Below are 23024 nucleotides of genomic sequence, written 5' to 3' on the forward strand. Positions count from 1 at the left end.
ATAAATCCTTCACCTCTTTTGTTAGGTTGATTCCCAAGTATTTTATTTTTTTTGAGGATATTGTGAATGGAGTGTTTTTCCTTATTTCCGTTTCAGAAGTTTTGTCGCTGATATACAGAAATGCCTTTGATTTATGCGTGTTGATTTTATATCCTGCCACTTTGCTGAATTCATTTATTAGTTCTAATATTTTTTTTGTAGACCCTTTTGGGTCTTCTAGGTATAGAATCATATCATCCGCAAATAGTGATAATTTAAGTTCTTCCTTTCCTATTATTATTCTTTAATTTCTTTCGTCTGTCTAATTGTTCTGGCCAGTGTTTCGAGAACTATATTGAATAGAAGTGGTGATAGAGGGCATCCCTGTCTTGTTCCAGATTTTAGGGGGAATGCCTTCAATTTTTCTCCATTCAGAATGATGCTAGCCTGAGGCTTAGCATAGATAGCTTTTACAATGTTGAGGTAAGTTCCTGTTATCCCTAGTTTTTCTAATGTTTTGAACATAAAGGGATGCTGTAGTTTGTCGAATGCTTTTTCTGCGTCTATTGAGATGATTATATGGTTCTTATCTTTAAGTCTATTGATGTGGTGAATAACATTTATTGATTTCCTTATATTGAACCATCATTGCATCCAGGGATGAATCCTACTTGATCGTGGTGCACAATTTTTTTGATATGTTTTTGTATCCGATTCGCCAGAATTTTATTGAGGATTTTTTGCATCTAGGTTCATCAGAGATATTGGTCTGTAGTTTTCTTTCTTTGAGGTGTCTTTATCTGGTTTCGGAATCAGGGTGATGTTGGCCTGGTAGAATGAATTTGGAAGTTCTCCCTCTTTTTCTATTTCCTGAAATAGCTTGAAAAGTATTGGTATTAATTCTTCCTTAAAGGTTTTGTAAAACTCTGCTGTATACCCATCCGGTCCTGGGCTTTTCTTGGTTGGAAGTCTTTTGATTGCTTCTTCTATTTCATCTATTGATATTGGTCTGTTTAAGTTGTCAGTCTTCTCCTGACTCAGTCTGGGCAAATCATATGACTTAAGGAATTTATCGATGTCTTCACTATCTTCTATTTTATTGGAATATAGGTTTTCAAAATAATTTCTAATTGTCTTCTGTATTTCTGTAGCGTCTGTTGTGATATTGCCTTTTTCATCCCGTATGTTAGTAATTTGAGTTCTCTCTCTTCTTCTCTTTGTTAGCATGGCTAAGGGTCTGTCGATCTTATTTATTTTTTCAAAGAACCAACTTTTAGTTTTGTTAATTTTTTCAATAGTTTCTTTTGTTTCAATTTCGTTGATTTCTGCTCTGATTTTAATTATTTCTTGCCTTCTGCTACATTTGCTGTTGTTTTGCTCTTCCTTTTCTAGGGCTTTGAGATGAAGTGTGAGCTCATTTATTTGTTAGTTTTTCCTTTTTTTGAGGAATGACCTCCAGGCGATGAATTTCCCTCTTAAAACTGCTTTCATTGTGTCCCATAGATTCCGATATGATGTGTCTGTATTTTCATTTATCTATAAGAATTTTTTGATTTCCTCCTTTATGTCTTCTGTAACCCATTGATCATTCAGTAACGTATTGTTCATTTTCCATGTGATGTAGGATTTTTCCTTCCTTCTTTTATCATTGATTTCCAGTTTCATTCCATTATTATCAGATAAAATGCATGGGATTATCTCCACCCCTGTATATTTACTGAGGGTTGCCCTATGGCATAATATATGGTCTATTTTTGAGAAGGATCCATGTGCTGCTGAGAAAAAAGTATATCCACTCGATGATGGTTGATATATTCTATATATGTCAGTTAAGTCTAGGTTGTTGATTGTGATATTGAGTTCTATAGTTTCTTTATTCAATTTTTGTTTGGAGGATCTGTCAAATGGTGAGAGAGGTGTGTTGAAGTCACCCATAATTATTGTGTTGTGGTCTATTTGATTCTTGAACTTGAGGAGAATTTGTTTTATGATCGTCGCAGCACCATTATTTGGTGCATAAATATTGATAATTGTTATGTCTTGTTGGTGAATGGTTCCTTTTAACAGTATATAATGTCCCTCCTTATCCCTTTTGATTAACTTAGTCTTGAAGTCGATTTTATTCGATATGAGGATGGCCACTCCTGCTTGCTTACGAGGACCGTGTGCGTGGTATATTTTTTCCCAACCTTTGACCTTCAGCCTGTGTATGTCTTTTGCAATCAGATGTGTCTCCTGGAGGCAGCATATTGTTGGATTTGTTTTTTTAATCCATGTTACCAGCCTATGTCGCTTTATTGGAGAGTTTAAGCCATTAACGTTTAGAGTTACTATTGATATATGGTTTGTACTTCCAGCCATGTTTGATTATTTATCTTCTTTTTTTATTTATTTAATTTATTTTGTTTCTCCATGATTAGCTTTCCCCCCGCCCTCTGTTTTTGTAGAGGCACTTCCCACTGATGGTTTTGGTTATTGTTTTTCATTTCTTCCTCGTGTTGTGTTTTACTCAAGATGCTATGCAATGCTGGTTTTCTGGCTGCAAATTCTTTTAGCTTTTGTTTATCATGAAAGATTTTTATTTCGTTGTCGTACCTGAAGCTTAATTTTGCTGGATACAGAATTCTTGGTTGGCATCCATTGTCTTTCAGTGTTTGAAATACGTTGTTCCAGGATCTTCTTGCTTTCAGCGTCTGTGATGAAAAATCCGTTGTTAACCTTATTGGTTTACCCCGAATGTAATCTGCCTCCTTTCTCTTGTAGCTTTTAATATTTTCTCTTTGTTCTGTATATTGGATATCTTCATAACAATGTGTCTTTGCGTTGGTCTACTGTGATTTTGTGTGCTCGGTGTCCTGTATGCATCTACAATTTGTATATCCGTTTCCTTTTTTATTTCTGGAAAGTTTTCTGTAATTATTTCTTTCAGCAGGCTACTCATTCCCTTGGTTTGAATCTCTGTACCTTCTTCTATCCCGATGACTCGTAGGTTTGGTTTTTTTATGTTATCCCATATCTCTTGGATGTTTCTCTCGTGATTTTTAACCAGCCTTTCTGAGTTGGCTAGGCTCTTTTCAAGATGATATATTTTGTCTTCATTATCTGACGTTCTGGCTTCTAGTTGCTCCACTCTGTTAGTGATACTCTCAATTGAGTTTTTAATTTGGTTTATCGTTTCCTTCATTTCTAGAATTATTGTTTGATTTTTTTTTTATAATCTCTATCTCCTGATAAAGATGGTTAACTTCTTCTTTTATCTGTTTATGTAATTCATTTTCAAAGTGTTCTTTCACTCTTTGGATTTGCTGTCTCGTATCCTCTTTAAGGTTCCATTCCATCTGTCTAAGGTATTCCTTGAGTTCTTTATATGACCATTTTTCTGCTGACTCTAGGTCCTCCTGAATATTTAGGCTGTCCTTCATTGTTTGTACTCCTTTTCTTCCTTGCTTTTTTATGCTGCTCATGTTACTTCTTGTTCTGTTTGACTGCTGAGTTACTGTTTACTCTTATAAATTTATTTGATGCTTGGGAGGAAAGATATTAGAAGGGAAGGGAAGAAGTCACTAAAGAGAATGAGAGTAGGCAGGTAGAATTCAAGGAAGGGGGAATAAGAAAATTGAAAAGAAATGAAAAGACAAAAGAAACAAAAACAAAACACACACAAAAAAGTTAGAAAATAAAGAAAGAAAGAAAAGAAAAAAAATATTTTTACAAATATAATAATGATAATGAAAATTAAAATTAAAAGAATAATAATAATAAAATTAAAAAATTAAAAAAAATTAAAAACATTAAAAAAATTAACAACAACAAAAAAAATTGAAAATGAAAGAAAAAAAAATGATAATAATAATAATAATAATAATAATAATAATAAATGCAGTCATAGAGTTCGATTAATTTCTCTTCCAGTAAGTGGAGCTGTGCCCACTGGGTCAAGCTTTTCCTCTCACTAGGTGGGAACCAATCCCTGTGTAGCAGCTCTTCCTCACAGACTGGGCGGGTCTCCAATCCTGAGTGCCTTGGGCCTTCTCTTGTGTTTCCTCAAGCCAGGCCATGCTCTCCTGTGACACTCACCACAATACTGGCTACACGCCATGCCTGCTGCTTCTGGGAGCCCTGTTGCGCTGGTTTCAATCCAGTTATCTCCTCCGCCCGTGATGTCAGTTCTCTGCCATGGTGGTATCCCATGCAAATGGTGACCGTTCGTTCCCTTTGCCGGGTGACCAATGCAACGGGTGGGTCCTGACTGTCTCTCCCAATCCCCGTTTCAATCCTGTGGCCACTGCCTGTGAAGGCTCGGTTGGTTTTTACCTCTGAAAGTTCCTAAGGGCCAACCAGTTATTTCAGTGGGATCGTTAGTGCTGAGTCACGAGAAGCAGGCGAACCGGAGCTTGAATGCAGCCGATCCGGGCTCGGTGTGTGTGTTCTGAGGGGCCCAGACTGTACACCCCAGATCCACATCAGCTCAGCATTGCCTAGTGATCCTGAGCAAACAGCATTTAGACAATTTACAGCTCCCTATGCCCGCGCAGTTGAAGAGGTCAGAGACTTGATCTCTCCCCGCCCGCTGCCATGTTAGATCTTCTCAATGATATTCATGTTGCCCTTACAGCTTCCTGGCATAAGCAAGTTCTTGGGATTATACAAACTGCTGCTTCTGTTTCCAGTCCAGATTTCTAGAAATTAAACCCTGCTGCCGTCGCCTCTTCCCCGGGGCCACGCTCAGGGGGCGCCGCGCTCGTCCGCGACCGTAGCTGCGCCCCACCCGGTGCCTGGCCCCCGGGGCCCAAGCGGCTGCCGCCGTGGCTCTCAGTCCCCCTCCTCTGGAGCACGGGTCCCCTTGCAGGGGGATGCAGAACGACCCCAGAGCAGGCTCTGCCCAAAGGTGCAGCGGCGAACAGGCGACCCAGGCGCTCAAGGCCGCGGTCCAGCCTTCGGAGGACAGGGCTCGGCACACAGCCCAGCTCCAACCTCTAGGTGCGGCTGCCGGACAATGTAGAGATAGCCATCAAGACAGCCTGCAGAAAGCAAATGGCGGCTCCCGCGGAGTGGATTTTCAGCACAGAAACCGCAGCCCAGCCAACAATCCCAATCCACAAACTCTCCCTGTATAAAAAATATTCAAAAAAAAAAAAAGGCGGGGCGCAGTGAGCTTTCTTCGCCTTCGCCTCGGGTACTTACAATCCGCTGCTGATTACACATTCAGCTTCTCTGCCTGGAGCGAAGCAAAAGAGGAAGCAGATCTATATTGCTCTTGTATAGTTGAAAAGTCTCCCTTGCAGGGGCGGGCGGCGGCTGTGCTCCTTCTCCAATTGGGGTGATCTGTCTACCATGCTGATTGGCCGCTGGGCCTGTTCTTCCGGTCGGTCGCAGGTCTGCCTTCCTTACAGGCGCGGGCGGCGGCTCTGCTCTGCCCTTACTCCAATTGGGGTGACGTGTCTACCATGCCGGCAAGCCGCTGGGCCTGTTCCGCCGGTCGGTCGCAGGTCTGCCTACCTTGCGGGCGTGGGTGGCGGCTCTGCTCTGCCCCTACTCCAATTGGGGTGACGTGACTACCACGCCGGCGGGTCGCTGGGCCTGTTCCGGGTGCGGGCAGCGGCTCTGCTCTGCCCCTACTCCAATGGGGTGACGTGACTATGCTGGGCCTGTTCCGGGCGCGGGCGAAGGCTCTGCTCTGCCCCTACTCCAATTGGGGTGACGTGTCTACCGCGCCGGCAGGCCGCTGGGCCTGTTCCGCCGGTCAGTCGCAGGTCTGCCTACCTTGCGGGCACGGGCAGCGGCTCTACTCTGCCCCTACTCCAATTGGGGTGACGTGACTACCACGCCGGCGGGTCGCTGGGCCTGTTCCGGGTGTGGGCGGCGGCTCTGCTCTGCCCCTACTCCAATTGGGGTGACGTGACTACCACGCCGGCGGGTCGCTGGGCCTGTTCCGGGTGCGGGCGGCGGCTCTGCTCCTACAATGGATTCTTAAAGTGACTTCAGTTAATAAACTTGGAACAGGTGTTTAGACAGAGGTAGGGTTAGTATCTGTTTGAACTGCTTTAGCTCTGATGATATTTAGTTATGTGCAAATAATTCACATTTGAAAAATTTCACAAATTGTTACTGTTACTAGTATTTGTGAATAGCTGGATATTGGTCAATTACAATCACTTTTGTGCTATTTTTGTTCTTACATGGCAAATATTTTTGTCATAATTTCGGGCTTTTTGAAAACTAGGGACAATTTTTTCCATTTTCTAATTTGGAAAGAAATAAGTGAGCATTTGATAATTTTCAGGAATTGCAAAGGAATAAGTTATTCATGCTGTAAGGTGGTGTAAATAAGCACAGAGTGGTACTTGAGTATAAAATTTGTTCATTAATTTGTCAGTAGGGTTTTTTCTTTTTTAATGTGGAAAGTCATGTATGGGAGATTTTATAAGGAAGGGAAAGGAGAATAGGAAATTACCAACATGCTTTCAGTACCTATTATGTACTACATGTTACATGCATTCTTTCATTTAATCATTTAATCTTCACAAAAGCCTTATGAGGGGAATATTATCATTTCAGTTTTATATATGAGAAAAACTAAGACTTAGTTTAAATAATTCCCATAAGGTAATTTGACTAGTGAATGATAAAAGTTAAGGTTAGAACCCAGAAGTATCACTTTAAAGAAAATTATATGTAAACACACAAATGGAACATTTTTAAGCAATCAGTCATCCCTTTGTATCTGAAGGAGACTGATTTCATTGGATGCTCAAATCTCTTGTATTAAATGGTATAGTGTTTATACATAATCTACATGTATCATGTCATATACTTGAAATCATCGGAAGATTTCTTATAATGACTAATACAATGGAAATACTATGTAAATAGGTATTTTAGTATATTGTCAAGGAATATCAAGGGAAAAAAAGCCTATTTATGTTCAATATAGTCACGATTATATTCTATCTGTGGTTGATTGAACCTGCAGATGTAGAACCCCAGGATACCAGAGGTCTAACTGTACCTAGCTGGAACATTATATCGAATATGTATTGTAATATCATAATTTGTTTCTTGACAACTAGGCAGATTGTGTTGTTTGAAGTCACGCGTAACCACTAGGCCTATTCATCTTGAGGTCATTATAATTAAAAAACTGCCTAAAAAAATGTGTTTGACTGTCATTGTTAAAATTGAGGGACCCTAAATTATTTTATGAATTTGGGCATGAGTAATGTAGCCCTTTCCAGATAGATGCACATTAATGTTTGTTTTTCCTTTCATTTATGTAGTAATTTTACTTATCAAAGAATCAATGAACAAACACTTATTGAGAATCTGTTATGTTTTAGACACAGTGATAACTTTGGGAATACTGAAATAGTGTTTAAAATAATTAATTAGTCCATTGCTTCATAGTGTAGTTTCTCATTTTAATACAAGGAAGTGGAGAATAAGTTAAATAAATGCAATATACTATGTCAGTTGTGATAATAGAGATATAGTATTTAATAAGATATTTCAGCTGTATAATAATTTAAGTTCAAGTTTGCAAAATATTTAATTCTCTTTATTTCTAAAAGTGATTTTACATTTTAACTCTAAGCCCACAGAATCAGGAAAGGTACTTAGATGATATTTAGATAATCTATGTGGTAGGGTATGTTTGGTTGTCACAATGTCACTCTGACCTCATGTGGGGGAAAGACAAAGGATCTCTCTCGGGTCTCTTTTTAAAGAATACTAGTCCCATTTATGAGAGATCCTGACCTAAGCACCTTTCAAAGTTTGCCTTACTCCCCAACACCATCACTTTGTTATGTGGGGGGTAGGATTTTAGCACATGTTTGAAGGGACACAAACATTCAGACCATAGCACTTGTCTGTTACCCAGCTCTGTTAATTGTAAATGAATCTTCATAGAATTTGCTGCAAATTTGAGCAAGTTGTTTAACCATCCAAAGTCAGTTTCTTCCTAGAAAAAAATAAGCTTACCATAACCTTTCTACGTCTTTCAATTTATAATTGTTTTGAAAATGTAAAGCCCTTTGAAAACTAAATTGGTAGTTATAGTAGCTAGATATGTTAATTTTAGTAACAGGAAGATGATCTATCTAATGTTGACCTCATTACCCCTCATCCCTTGGTTCAACTTTGTAAGATATAGGATGCTTGGCCATAAACACTGGAGAAGCAGAATTTATCTTACTGGGGAATGGCTTTCTTCCTCTATGAAGGGCTATGTGATCAATGACTAACAAGGTATCCAGGAAATTAAGTCTTAACAGGAGCCTAAGGGGACTATTATTACATAGCGTAGAAGGAAGAAGAAGGTGACATTCCACCTAAACCCAGAAGGTGAAAATGAGGTCTCAAAGCCAGGTGAAGTGGTGCGCACCTGTAATCCCAGTTATTTTTGAGGCTGAGGCAGAAGGATGCAAGTTCCAGGCCAGCCCCAGCAATTTAGCGAAACCTTGTCTCTAAAAAATAAAAAGAATTAGTGATGTACTCGGTGATAGAATAACCTTGGGATCAATTCCCAGTACAAAAACAAAAACAAAAACAAAAAAAGGAAATTTATTTAGTCTTGAGCTAAGTACAGTGGCACAGACATGTATTCCCAGAGAGGATTACAAATTTGAGGCCGGCTTCAGGAACATAGCTAGACCCTCATTCTTGATTTGAATTTATGGAAATCAAAACTATACTGATATTTTATCTCAAACCAGTTAGAATGGCCATCAAGAATACAAACATTAAATACTGGAAAGGATGTGGAAAAAAAGAACACTTTTACATAAACCTTCTGGAAATCAATGTGGAGTTTCCTTAAAAGAGTAAGAATGGAACCACCCTATGACCTAGCTATGCCACTCTTCAGTATTTATCCTTAAGAATTAAAGTCATCATACTATAGTGTAATATGCATGCCCATGTTTATAGCAGCACAATTCACCAGCCTAGGTGTGCATCAGTGGATGAATGGATAAAGAAAGTGTGGTTTATATACATGATAGAGTTTTATTGGCCATAAAGAAAGATGAAATTATGTCATTTGCAGGAAAATGGATGGAATTAGAGACCATTATGTTAAGCAAAGTAAGCCAAACTCAAAAGGTCAAGGGTCATATGTATTCTTTCATGTGGAAGCTAGAGAGGAAAAAGGAAAAGAAAGGTAGAGGTAATCTCATAAAAATTGAAGGGAGATCAGTAAAATAGAAGAAAGGTTCCAGGGGGAGGGAGGATGGGAGAGAAAGGGGAAATACTGGGGAATGATATTGGCCAAATTATGTTTTTATATCATGTACATGTATAAATATGTAACACTGAATTCCACTATTATGAACAACTATAATGTACCAATAAAAAATGTAAAAAAAAAAAAAAAAGAAATAGCCATTTGCTCTCTTAAAAGGACTGAGTCTAATTGTTTTAGGCAAGATGCAAATAAAAAGAATACTAGAAAATGTAAAAAAAAAAAATCAAAAGGGCTGGGGAGATAGCTCAATGGTAAAGCACCTCTGGGTTCAATCCTCAGTACCAAAAAAAGAAGAAGAGGTTCTGGAAATTGGCATGGCTGATTTTTGGTTGCCTGCTTTGATTTCCTGTAGCTGAAACTATACTTATTTTAATGATTGAGTTCTATATTTTGATCCCTGTCCTTCATAGCAAACCAATAGCTAGTGTGATTATTACTCCATACAAAAGGACAGAAGAAAACAAAGTTAAAACCCAGAAATTCCAATTGGTATTTGTTTTATCCTGCTATAATTCCTTTTCAAACAAATAGCAGATGCAACTATGTTTAAATGCCCGTGTTATATAATACTGTTCCTAGAAATTTGCCTGAAGGTAACTCTTGTTATGCATTGTCCTGTTATGTATTTGCTGTGTGACCTTGGCCAGGGTTTTTATTTTTAGCAAACTTTATTGATTTTCTTATTGTTGATAGACTTGTAAATCTCATTCTTGATTTGAATTGCTCAGCTTCCTGACTGCATTTTCTTTTGAAGTTTTTGGTTTTGTCTAATACAGCTCATGGCTAGTCAGTAGTGATCATATTGGTTTGCTCCCTTTTCACTTTTTGTTGTTGTTGTTTGGTATCAGGGATTAAACCCAGTGGCACTTTATCCCAGAGCTGTGCCACCAGCCCTTTTTATTTTTTATTTTGAGACAGTCTCCATTAAATTGCTGAAGGTCTGGCTAAATAGCCGAGGCCTTGTCAAACATGCAATCCCCCTCTCTAAGCCTCCCAAATTGCTGGGATTACAGGAATGTGCCACCATGCCTGGCCTTTTGCACTGTTTTCCTAGTAAGTTTAGTATTTTTTTGTCCCCCACAGGTTTTCTGTGCTTCCTGCTGTAGCCTGAAATGTAAACTGTTATACATGGACAGAAAGGAAGCTAGAGTGTGTGTAATCTGCCATTCAGTGCTAATGAATGGTAAGTATTAAAACAGGTTGATTTCCCAGTCATTGAGATAAAACAAGAGAATTCCTATGAAAAGGTTTCTTTGTGTTTCTTTACAAGTCATTCACCTTCTCAAATGTTATAACTTTGAAATATTGAGTTTAATTTTCATGTTTTGAAAGTTTCTTAGCATTTCAGAATTCCTGTGTCTAATTTAATGAATAGAATTCTAAAGTCAGGTAAGTTTTATTGGAAGAATGAATTTCTTTGGAAATTTGGTGTTGTATAATGGTTTGTTCTGGAGAAATGACTGGAAAGGGGTGGGGTTAGGTGTTATTGACTATTTAGATGATGAAGTATTAAAATTGGGCAAGGTTTTCCTTTTTACAGAAGCTCTTCTTTTCTATGAAGCGCCATAATGACTTAGGATATATTATTAACAGCACTTTTTTTCATCCACCTTGTTAAAAATAAATATTTTAGCACCTAAGATCAAGTAGCAAGTTGTACTTTTTTTCAGGTATTTCCTTAATACAACTTAGATTTGCTATAAAGATAATGGCTTTGAATGAAGTTGTTATGTGGTAAAAGAATACAGCCAGAGGAAGTAAATAAAACTTACTGTTTATCTTTTATGGAAGTGGAAATAAATCCAGGGGCATTTAAATTAAAAGCAAACATCACAACCTAAAAACATTCAGTATTCTTATAAAGGGAAACAATAAAACTGAGCAGACTATAGTATTTTCTCTTTGAATGTGTCTTTGTATAGTTGCCATAAAATGTTGAACCCAGACACCAGTGCTACCTGTGCCCAGATAGTGTACCTCTTGGAGACTGGAACTTAACTGCTCTGAGATCCCTCCTGCTCTGTCTGTCTGCATTGCTCATAGTGATGTTTTCCTGTTGCTGGCTTATTAACCTATTGCATGTCAATTTATCTAATCTGTTCTAATCTCCTATGATCCACCCAATTTCCTCCCATTTCTGAATTCTTATAATTTTGATAAATTATGAATCATTCTCTCTACTCTTAAGGGTCACTTTTGGATGGTGGTTATTCATGTAGTTGCTTAATGGATGATTTTTATTCCACTGCTTTCACTTTGGACACATGCATAGAAGGAGTATGTTGCTTAATTATGATACATAATACCTCTTTTATTCAATGAGGTCTTCCAACTTTATGGCAATTTTTTTAAACTTGGTATAGCTAAAGATGAAGGAAATGGCAGAGGATTTATATGGAATAATACTTTTTATTAAGTCAAGGAGGCCCTTAATAGGGATCCTAAGGTAATCCACTTTTCTTGGTTTTTCCAGCGTCTTTCCTCTTGCATGGCTTAGCCCAGTCTTTTTCTGAATATTTAATTTGATGCTTTTCAGTGTTCCCTCTTTTTCCTTTCTCCTTTTCTCTTCCTTCCCTCTTCCTGCAGTGCTTTAAAAGGAACATAGCTTTTGTTACTAGCCTTGTCATTCAGTTTGGAGGCAATAAATATTCAAAATCTTATGGATCATTCCTTGATATTGATTGAGATTTTTGAAAAGGTACTAAAAAATTGGGTAATTTCTGTTCCTGGGCATGCTATTACTTCATAATAAAATAAAAATAAAATTTGATATATTTTGTTTCTATAATACTTTTCATCCTGTTTACTTTTAAAGATAATAGTTGATATGTTAATATTTAATTAAATTATAGGGTATACAGAATCAATGTATTTGTGATCATTTACATTGATGAATCACAATTATATCGGCACATTTTCATGTTCAAATGGGTCCTATGCTTTTGAGACACACCAAAGATGTGAAATGGTTATTATATTGTTGGATTCTTTTTCACAGGATAATTATTGCATAAAAGCAGAATTCATAAAAATTTTTTGAGAGGTGTTCTTCTGAGCTTTATGCTTCTGAATTTTTTGAATGAGATTTTATCTCAACTAAGAAGAGCCTTGAAGTCTAGAAATGAACCATACAACAGAGTTATATTATTTGTGTCCCTGATTTTTATAGTTTATAAAATGCATTAATTAATAAAACAAAGCCCAAAACACCTAACTATTTCAAGAAAATCCTTAAAGTTAGATATTATTTTACTCCCTCTTAAGGAAGTATACAGTCTCCTTAAGGATGCCTTGGATCTAATCTTTAACTCAGACTGATCTACTCTCAGTTGTATCAGAATAATCATGTAATTATTATTTTTAAAAATATCATATAATCCTTATTTGCTCCAGCCAAATAGTTTTACGTAGACAAATGGTCTCCTTTATTGAATAAAATCACCCATCTTCTTAATATCTTCACTAGCTGAAAGAGAGACATACTATGAGTATTAGTGAGGAGGAGCTACATTATTTATCCAATATTGTGGAGGTCTTGATGTCCATATTTTGCAATCCATTCACATTGATTGTGTCTGTATTTGCTTTAGCTCAAGCCTGGGAGAACATGATGAGTGCCTCAAGCCAGAGCCCTAACCCTAACAATCCTGCTGAATACTGTTCTACTATCCCTCCCTTGCAGCAAGCTCAGGCCTCAGGAGCCCTGAGCTCTCCACCTCCCACTGTGATGGTACCTGTGGGAGTTTTAAAGCACCCTGGAGCAGAAGGTAGGGGATCATGTGCTATTCTCTCTCTTTCTCCTCACCAAGTTCCTCTGAAAAGGTGCTGATGTGACTTTACAGCACAATTCTTTAAAACACTATAGATCAGTCCCTTTGAATGGTTATTAAAGTGGAAGAACAAGGTGAGAAACGTGTTAAGACTCTATCTGGACAAAGTAAAAAATAATATTGTATTGCCTGATATTTTGTAGGCACTTCTAAAAATATGTCAGTCTACTCTTCATTTTAAGAATGGAATGAGTACACTACTTCTACTTGAAAAGAGTTGGAGAATTGAAGTCAGCCTATAAAATCCTTGCTTGCAGCCTAGCTTAATGTTCTTTGTAGGAGTTTACTAAGTGATAAAAATGAGAATTCTTCCTTCTCACCAGCCCATTCTAGTGTTGCTTTTTAGAATATATGTTACCATTTTCTCTTTTCATTTTTAATCTATCTATCAAAAAAACATGAATATATTATCATAGGTACATAGACCTTTAAATCCAAGACTTGAATTCTGATCATGTCATGATAGATAGGAAATTATAGGCTCAATTTATTTTTGGATTATTACTTCTTTATTGATTATGATATGTTCAGATGAAAGACATTTTTTAAATTCAGAGGATTATGAATAGTAGAAGTAATAATTATATATTTCCTTAAAATAATCTTGTCAAGATGTATCCCTTGATGATTAAAATCAGTCTTCCTTCATTAATTTTATGTCTTTTCATCTAGTAATATTCCCTTCCCCTTGCTAAATAGCCCGACTTTCCCTTTTGAAGATCAAAGATTTCTATTGAGATTATCGTACTTTCCCTCATTTTCCCTTCTTTTCAGATCATCCCTTAGTGATATTCCTTTGTGTTTTTGTGAGTTTAGGCTTGCTTTTCTCAAAATCTTTATTCTCTTTTACTTCATTTGTCATTTTTGTTGTTCTTCCCTAGTCTCTCTTTGTTTTGACTGAATTGATTTCCGGAATTGCATGTAAAGATATTGTTTCATCAGACTTAGTTTTCTAGCTTTTCCCTGTCCTTTATTAAAATGAAAATTACTTTGTACTGCCAGATCAATCTTTTTCTTCTTCACTTATATTCTAGCCAAAGATCTGGTCAGTTTGCTTCCCAATTCTTAATATATCTGTGCCAACTCTTCTTTTATTAAATAATAATTCTTCAACATTCTTCAGGGCATCTTTTGCCCTTTAAAAATATCATACGACTTTTCTAGATATTTAATTCCTGTGGAAACCTTATAATTTGGGGGAGATGTGGATTTATATTGATAGCTTTTTTCTTACCATGAGTTTATTTTCTAGATGCTTAAAACACTTTCCTTAGTTTCTCTGTCAGTGATACAGGATGAGTATAAGACATAATCATAGATGTGTTTAGGATTTTGAATATTTTAACACAGTATTTAAATATTTGCCTAAAAGTTATATCAAAAATATATATTTAAACATGTATTTTTTATTAATTTATAAACCATTTTTACACACAGTTATAATTCTGATATTTCTGATTGTAAGAGGCCAAATAGTGATTTCTTTGTACATCTGGAATTGGTGACCTTCTCTTCTTTGATGTTAGAAACACTATCAATATCACATTGATGCCTATTTTATATTTCTGGTCCCTTCCTCAAGTGGCTCAGCCCAGAGAGCAGAGGAGAGTTTGGTTCGCTGATGGGATCTTGCCCAATGGAGAAGTTGCTGATGCAGCCAAATTAACAATGAATGGAACTTCCTCTGCAGGAACTCTGGCTGTGTCTCATGACCCAGTCAAGCCAGTAACTACCAGTCCTCTACCAGCAGAGGTAAGAAAAACAAAACAGCAACTAAAAGTGAGTACAGTTTGCTCAGCATTGTGCTGCATCTTTCTTGCCTTTTGCTAAGTTGAGTGACTTTTGTGTAGAACTCCGAAGGTTTTGGATAGTGCAAATAAGTATTCATGGATGTATTTATAAGAGTAAAGTAAATGTGCCAAAATCAGCTTCTTCTTGTTTGCTCTAGAGAAGGTTTTCTTAAAAGAGTATTTTTTTCCAAGAGAAAGGTTCTCATTAAGGTTGTTCTCAAGTGAACTCAAGCTGCTGCTATAACTAGAAGTCAGGCTAGAGAATCTTCGCTTCTTGATACATTGGTTTTCTTTTTTCTTTCTTTCTTTTCTTTTTTTCTTTTTTCTTTTTTTTAGTATTTGTGCTTGCATCAAGAAGCCCTTTGCCAGTAAGCTACATCCCTCAGCCCTTTTATTTTGATTCAGTGTTTCACTAATCTGCCCAAGCTGGCCTCAAACTTGCAATCCTCCTGCCTCAGTTTTCCAGTTCTCTAGGATTATAGGTGTGCACCACTATGCCCAGCAGATACATTGGTTTTTAAATCATGTTTCCCAAGTTCTGTGGTGGCCTTGAGAGTGCCATGGTGAGGAAGGTTGGGGTATGTGAAGATGACTGAAGAACTAGGCTATGCTTTTCTCTTCAACTCAAGCTGCTGCTGCTGCTGCTGCTGCTGCTTCTTCTTCTTCTTTTTTTTTTTGTTGTTGTTTGTTTGACCTTTTGTGTTTCCATTTAAGATTTTAAAACAGGGTTCCAAATTTTTAAATAAGTTGCTACATCAGTGGCTTAATAGATGGAAGGATAATGCAAATTATTTAAAGAAACTAGCTTACACCAAGCTGTCACTTTCATCTCTGTAGAAGTCCCAGTTACCATTTGAGGGCTAATGGTATTCTCTTTCTGTGGATCCTAATATTCAGAAGATAAATACCAACTATAGTTTTTGGAGTCAATGAGAAAATGTCTATCTAGAAACAAAATTAGAGATATGCAAGTAGGATCATTATATTGTGAGTTGCTTTCTATTGCTTCCTTCAATCTGGTAAAGTTATAAGACCATTAATTCCAATTAAGTATTTATAACCATCTATTTTTTAAATTAGAGTTAAAAAGTTTGAATAAAGTTTTTTTTTTAAATGACATTTGTAGAGCAGTTTTTGGTCCATTGAAAAATTTGAGAGGAAGATGGAGAGATTCTTTATACAACCCCTGTCCTCATGAGCTAGAAAGTTGCTAATACAGAAAAGGAAAGATGGACTGAGTATCCTAAGAGAAATGCCTGTGAACCATTGGAATTCAGGAAATGCCCTTGAACCTTCAAATGCAAAACAGGGATTGCTGAGCAGCCTAGCTCAAATCATTAGCCCTGCCTTGGCCCACACCTTTGACTCATGCCCTTGCCTGAAAATAGTTGAGGGCCAGGGCAATGTGCAAGTGCTCAAAAATTAACTTTGCCCTGGTTCCTCCTCTAGTTCAGTCCCTAGCAACTGCCTCTTTGCATACCAACCACGTGTACACAGCTTTTCCTCTCAGTCAACAGAGTGATACAGTTAAAAACTAATGAATCTACATTGATGCATAATCACTGAGTCCACAGTTTATATTCGGATTAGATGAAGTTTTTACTCCTGAAGTTTTCATAGAATTTTTAGTTACTAATTATTTATATTTAATAGTTTTTTTTAGATATATCCATATTATTTGTGGATTAGGTCATAATTAAAATTGCATGTTGTTAAGATAATTTATTGACATACTGTATCTGTCTGTTTTCTGTTGCATTATAATAATACAATAACCACAGGCTGGGTAAGTTTCATGAAAAGAGATTTGCTTTGTCACACAGTTCGAGAGATCTAATATCAAGGAGCAGCATCTAGTGATGATTTGAATCCTGAGAAAGTGAGGGGCATTCACCTGGCCAGAGATAGGCACATGTATATGTCTCTTTTGGTTTTTCTTCCTCCCTCCCTTCCTTTCTTTCTTTTTCTTTTTCTTTCTCTTTCTCTTTCTTCCTCTCTTTTTTTTTTTTTTTAATATATGTTATGGGGATTTGAACCCAGGGGTACTTAACCACTGGCCACATCCCAAACCCTTTTTTGTATTTTATTTAGAGACAGTTTCATTAAGTTGCTTAGGACCTCACTAAGTTGCTGAGGTTGGCTTTGAACTCAGGATCCTCCTGCCTTAGCCTCCTGAGCTTCTGGAATCTCTCCCTCTCTTTTTAAAGCTACCAGGACCCAGTCACAGCATCACCTTACTAATGACCCTGTTCACCTCACAAAGGCCCCACCTCTAAACACCATTACATTAAGTTTCTACCCTCTTAACACCTCACAGTGGTGATTAAATTTTAAATGAAACCTTGGAGGGGGCACTCAAATCTTATCCAAACCATAGCACCCACATAGCTAAGTTTCCTCTTTGGAGAAGGGACATTAAATTGTGTCATGTCTGTCTTTATGTATTTCTAAGTCTGTTTTGGAGGATTTTATTCTATGGCTGCAGAGAGTGACAACCATAACTATTTGCGAGTGCAATAAACACTCATATACTCTTTACGATATTTACCAGCTATTATCATTTTGCTACATTTACCACCACACACACACACACACACACACACACACACACACACACACTTTTCTTTTCTTTTTTAATATCTTTATTTTATATGTTTATTTTTTATGTGGTGCTGAGGATGGAACCCAGGACCACACATTTGCTAGGCAAGTGCTCTACCACTGAACCACAACCTTAGCCCCACACTTTTCTTTTTTTTGATGAACAATTTGAAGATTAGTTGTACTTCACTACCTGATCCTTTCAGCTTGTATCTCTTAAGAACAAATCATTTTCCTACATAATCACAACACAATGATCATATGAGGAGGAAATTTATTCTATAATTCTACTTTCTTTTATATAATCCATATTCATATTTTCCCAGTTGTCTCATTAATATTCTGTATAGCTTTTATTTATACATACTTATACATGCACAGACACAAAAATATTTAAATACCTTTATTTTTAAAAATCAGAATCCCATTAAGGATTACAGTTGCATTAAGTTTTCTTTTTCAGTTGCTTTTCTTTAATCTTGAACAGTTCCCTACTTTTTTTGGTCTTTCATTACCATTATTACTTTTAAAGCATTGGGCCATATTTTGCATAATGTCCTCAATTTGTCTTTGTCTGATTTTTTTTCATGATTAGTTTCAGATTAAACATTTTTGTCAAGGATAATAGTACTACAGAAGGTGTGTTCATTTCTTACTGGATTATATCAAGAAGTATCAGTTTGGTAATTGGTTAAGATGATGTCTCCCGTTTCTCCGTTGCAAGAGTACATTTTCCTGTTTGTAATTAATAAATAATATGAAGGGTAATATGAGACTGTGATATTCTGTTCCCTGACAATTTTTAGCCAATGATTTTACTGTACTTTGACAATTCTTATCTGAATCAGTTATGAACACGGAACTTATATGGTGACTTTCCTTTTTTCTGTCAGATTTTTTTACATCTCTTTGTGCAGTAGGTTCTTAAAACATTTTTTAATGTGCCCTATATGTCTTCATTTGCTTTGCCATATAAATTTTTTCCACATTTTTTATTGGTGCATTATAGTTGTCATAATAGTGGGATTTGTTGTTACTTACTTGTGCATGCACACAATATAACAATATTATTTGGCCAATATCCCTCCCCAGCACTTCCCTCCTCCCACTCCATGATTTCTTTCCTCTATTCTACTAATCTCTCTTTGCTTTTTATGCCATTACCCTCCACACCTTTTTTTTTTTTTCCTTTTTTCCTCTCTAGCTTCTATATATGAGAGAAAACATATGACCCTTGACCTTTTGAGTTTGGCTTATTTCACTTAACACAGCCGTGTCAAGTTCCATCCATTTTCCTGCAAAAGACTCAATTTCATTGAGTCTATAATTTGGCTATTATGAATTGTATTGCTATAAACATAGGTATGCATATATCCTTACAGTATGATGACATTAATGTTTTTAGGATAAATAACAAGCAGTATATAGCTGAGTCATACGGTTCCATGTAAAACATAAGTATGAATGAATACAGAAACTCTAGAGAATGAATGCTACAGGGTAACAAGGTCTGGCTCAATATAAAAGGAACTAAACCAAGTTAATTATTCTGTTTCTGTACTCTTATATTATTCAACACTTTTTTAGTATTTATTTGGTAATTTGAGGAAAAACAAATGGTATAAGGCCATACTGGAATATATTTTTATCATTTTTCAAAAAATATTTTTTTTAGTTGTAATTGGACACAATACCTTTATTTTATTTGTTTATTTTTATTGTGGAACCGGGGATCAAACTCAGTGCCTCACACATACTAGTCAAGTGCTCTACCACTGAGCCACAACCCCAGCCCCTATTTTTCTCATTTTTATGGCTTAGTAGAGTACTTAATATTTAATAGGTGCTTAATAAATGGAGTAAATTCCTTTTCATAAAAAATATTTAAGTAGATGCCAGATGACAACTTCTTTTGATATTAAAGGATAGATTTATACATCATTAAATAACAGATTTGAATAGATTGCTGTATTTCCAGCACTAGGCCTTTAAATCAGTTATAATGGCTCGTAAATAGAATTTTCCAAATATCATATAATGCCATACTGGCCACACTGAAAAATATTTTAGCAAAAAATCACTATAATCTTATAGTCCTAAACTATAGATAATATAGACAAAAGTGTGGCAAGACATGAGCATATTTAAAAAAAATAGTTTTAGAATCTTTTCAGATCTAAAATACAGCAAAGTGCTTAAAGAACATTAAACTTTAGGAGACAACTTGATGAATTTATATATATCTATGTAACCATCACCCAGATACAGAATCTTTCTATCACCCAGAAGGTACCCTCATGTACTTTTCTGTTAATACCTGCTATCCTTTCTCCGAGGTAACCATTTTTCTGACTTCACCATAAATTATTCTTGCCTATTCTTGAATTTCATATAAATGAAAACATAAATGTTTTGTGTTTAACTTTGCAAGCTCAACCTAAAATTTATGAGATTTATTCATGTTGTTCTTGCACCAGAAATTATTTTTTTTATTACTAAGTAGAATTCCATTGTGTATATATATCTAATTTATCTATTCCCGTTAGTGGACATTTGGATTATTTTTAGGGTTTTTGTTATTATGAATAAAGCTGCTGTGAATATTATAGTGTATTGAGCTGTTTTTCAAAAAGTTTTTTTTTCCAAAAAGTTTAAAGTTTAAATATTTACTTAAATTCCCATTTGTATTCTTAACTATATTCTACCAAAGTCTCAGGCTGCCTTTAATGCTCACTTTGCTGATTTGCTTTTCCTAGGCAGACATTTCTTTATTTTCTGGGAGTATTACTCAGGTTGGAAGTCCTGTTGGAAGTGCAATGAACCTTATTCCTGAAGATGGCCTTCCTCCCATTCTCATCTCCACTGGTGTAAAAGGAGGTATGTGGACTTACATATTTAAATAGGTATAGTTATATATACCAAATATTGTCTTCTGGTTAAGGGAAGGAGATGGAGTTTAAGTGATTACTATCCTTCTCCTATCCAACAAAAAAAGTGCAACTATCCCAATGCCATGAAAACAGTTGTTGCTATTACTAATTATTTGAGTAGATGTTATGTTTTTATATTATAATGTCATTTTCATTCATTGGAAGGATATAATATTAATTATAATATAAAGATAGTCTATTAGAAGTTTTTCCTTTATATTTCAAAGCCACATAGTACTCTGAAGAGTTATTTGTAGTTCTAGAATTGGCTCTCTCAGATACAGTCAGGATATTAGTTTAACTTTTTGTTTTGAAGTATAATACATTCAGAAAAATACATGTAAATAAATGTGATAAGGACTTAACTTAAATAAGAGGTTTATTATTAAAAAGTACTTTCAGCATGTGTGAGGCCCTGGATTTGATCCTCAGCATTGCCCCCCCCCCAAAAAAAAAATAAAAGAAAAAAACAACTTTATATACACACATGTAATATGTGTGAATATGTTTTATGCATATTATATATGCATATTTTTAGAGAGTTCTGATAAAATGTAAAATTGTTTGGTCGAAATAATGCTTAACTTTATATGAAAGTATATTGTCGATATATCCAAATCAGCATCTAGCCAGTAAATTTTCAGGAGGTTTATTAATCATGTCTTTTCCCTTTTATTTGGTTTTCAGTTTTTTACCTAATCTCCCTGACACCAGGCTTTCAGGTTTGCTTGCTTGCTTTTTTTTTTTTTTTTTTTGGTAGTAATGGGGATTGAACCCAGGGGTGTTTTACCACTAAATTACATCTACAGCCTTTTTGTTTTATTTGGAGACAGGGTCTTGCCAAGTCACTGAAGCTGACTTGGAACTTGTGATGCCTCGGCTTCCAGAGTCTTGGGGATTATAGGCATGTGCTACCACACTCAGCTTAGAACATTTATTATGTGATGTTGTTGTGATAATTGGAAATTTTAGTTAAATAAAGAGGTTATCTTTAGACGTGGCACAAATCTTATAGGATAACCTGGACTGGATTACTTTTCATAGTGAAAAAAGACACTTGGTTCTTGGACAGCAGGTATAAACCAGGACCTATGCTCACCTATAAATCAAATGTTTGTCTCTTTCGTGTGAATAATCAGCCCATTCTCCATCAGATTTCTTTCTCAATCTATCCCTTTAACCAATCTATTACAATGTTTTCTCTCCTTACAGACTATGCCGTGGAAGAGAAACCATCACAGATTTCAGTAATGCAGCAATTGGAGGATGGTGGCCCTGATCCACTTGTATTTGTTTTAAATGCAAATTTATTGTCAATGGTTAAAATTGTAAATTGTAAGTTAGAAATTTATTTTTTTTAACTAAAATGAATTTCTTTACAGACTCATCACTAGTAAATAAAACTTTCAAATTCATTACACACAAGGATTTTTATATAGAGCTACATTTTACTGAAAACAAAATTCTGAAAAAGTTGGTTTATATAAAATCATATAAACTGAAACTCTTGCCTTTAATCACGGAGTGAGATAGGTGACTTCTCCCTGGAGGAAAATCAACAAATCTTGTACTCAGATTAAGTTAAGTTCTTGAGGTAGGTATATTAAGTCATAATTCACCACCAGAATAACTGGAAGTGAAATAAATTATCCAAGAGCGCCAAAAAATTTACATGGTAGGTTTTAATCCCAGAAACCTTAATCATGTTACATAATCATATTTAGGAAAAGTATTAGTTAATTAATAAGTAGTAAAACTTTAATACATCACAAATGATGATTCAGAAGAAATTTCTCAGTTCTTAGTGCTAGATTCATGAGCATCAGAATAAGAAAGAGAATAGTAACTTAAAATCTTGATTTTTTTTCCAGTATGGTATTTGAAAATAGAGAATGAATTTATCCTGGATGAGACAGTTTTGGAGGAAGGAGGAAGCTCTGGGGAACAGTCCTTTAGTACTGTATACTGATTTTAAGTTGACCTTAGAAACAAGAAGCACCTATATATACCACTACCTTAGAGGTTTTACATTGATGAAATGTAGATTGTAAGTTTGATGTAGGTTTCTGCCTTACTTGATCACACCTTTGAATATTTGGCCAGTTATTAATGCTTTCTGCCTTTCCTTCCAGGACCAGATTTATAATAATCTGCTTGAAACTTCCATTTGTTGTATATAGTTTCTTTTTTTATATAGATTAGGCTTATAAATTAGCTAACATGAAACTCCTGCAGTGTATACCTTTTTAATATAGTTGGATTGGGCACATCCTCTTTAGATACATAAACTAATAATTTTCAAAGTGAAAAAAAATGGATCTTTAATTAGTTTTGATATGCATGGTGATATTCATAATTTTATTTGGATTCTTTTCATGTCCTTTGGGGATCCTATTGTGTTAGGGTACAAAGGATTGAATACTATTTTTGAATATATATATAGCCTCGAAGTGAAAACATGGAAGAAAGTAGTCTAGAAAAGTCATCCTTTTCAATACTTTTTATAGCACAAAGCCAAGTAAAGCCATGTTGCTGTTTATCTATAACTGTCCCCATGAAAGGACTGTAATTAAAGTAGCTAATATCTTTTAACAGATTAAATTTAACAAATAGACATAAATTATACATTTTTAGGTCACAACCTAAAACC

The 23024-nt window shown here is 35.7% G+C and overlaps 1 protein-coding gene across 3 annotated transcripts in view; it reads left to right on the plus strand.

Annotated features, from left to right (window-relative positions):
- Zfyve9 (zinc finger FYVE-type containing 9) overlaps positions 1-23024 on the plus strand; it is a 217031-nt gene that overhangs the window by 124351 nt on the left and 69656 nt on the right. For all 3 annotated transcript variants that reach the window (XR_011708836.1, XM_027945059.2, XM_071617821.1), the window contains exons 5-9: positions 10307-10406; positions 12814-12990; positions 14636-14805; positions 20201-20321; positions 21587-21709. Coding sequence is in view for 2 of the 3 variants with exons in the window: in XM_027945059.2 (XP_027800860.1) it covers positions 10307-10406; positions 12814-12990; positions 14636-14805; positions 20201-20321; positions 21587-21709 (691 nt within the window). In the remaining variant the exon portion in view is untranslated. The remainder of the gene's footprint in view (positions 1-10306; positions 10407-12813; positions 12991-14635; positions 14806-20200; positions 20322-21586; positions 21710-23024) is intronic.

The sequence above is a fragment of the Marmota flaviventris genome, chromosome 10 (genome assembly GCF_047511675.1).
Source record: "Marmota flaviventris isolate mMarFla1 chromosome 10, mMarFla1.hap1, whole genome shotgun sequence".
NCBI classification, from domain to species: Eukaryota; Metazoa; Chordata; class Mammalia; order Rodentia; family Sciuridae; genus Marmota; species Marmota flaviventris.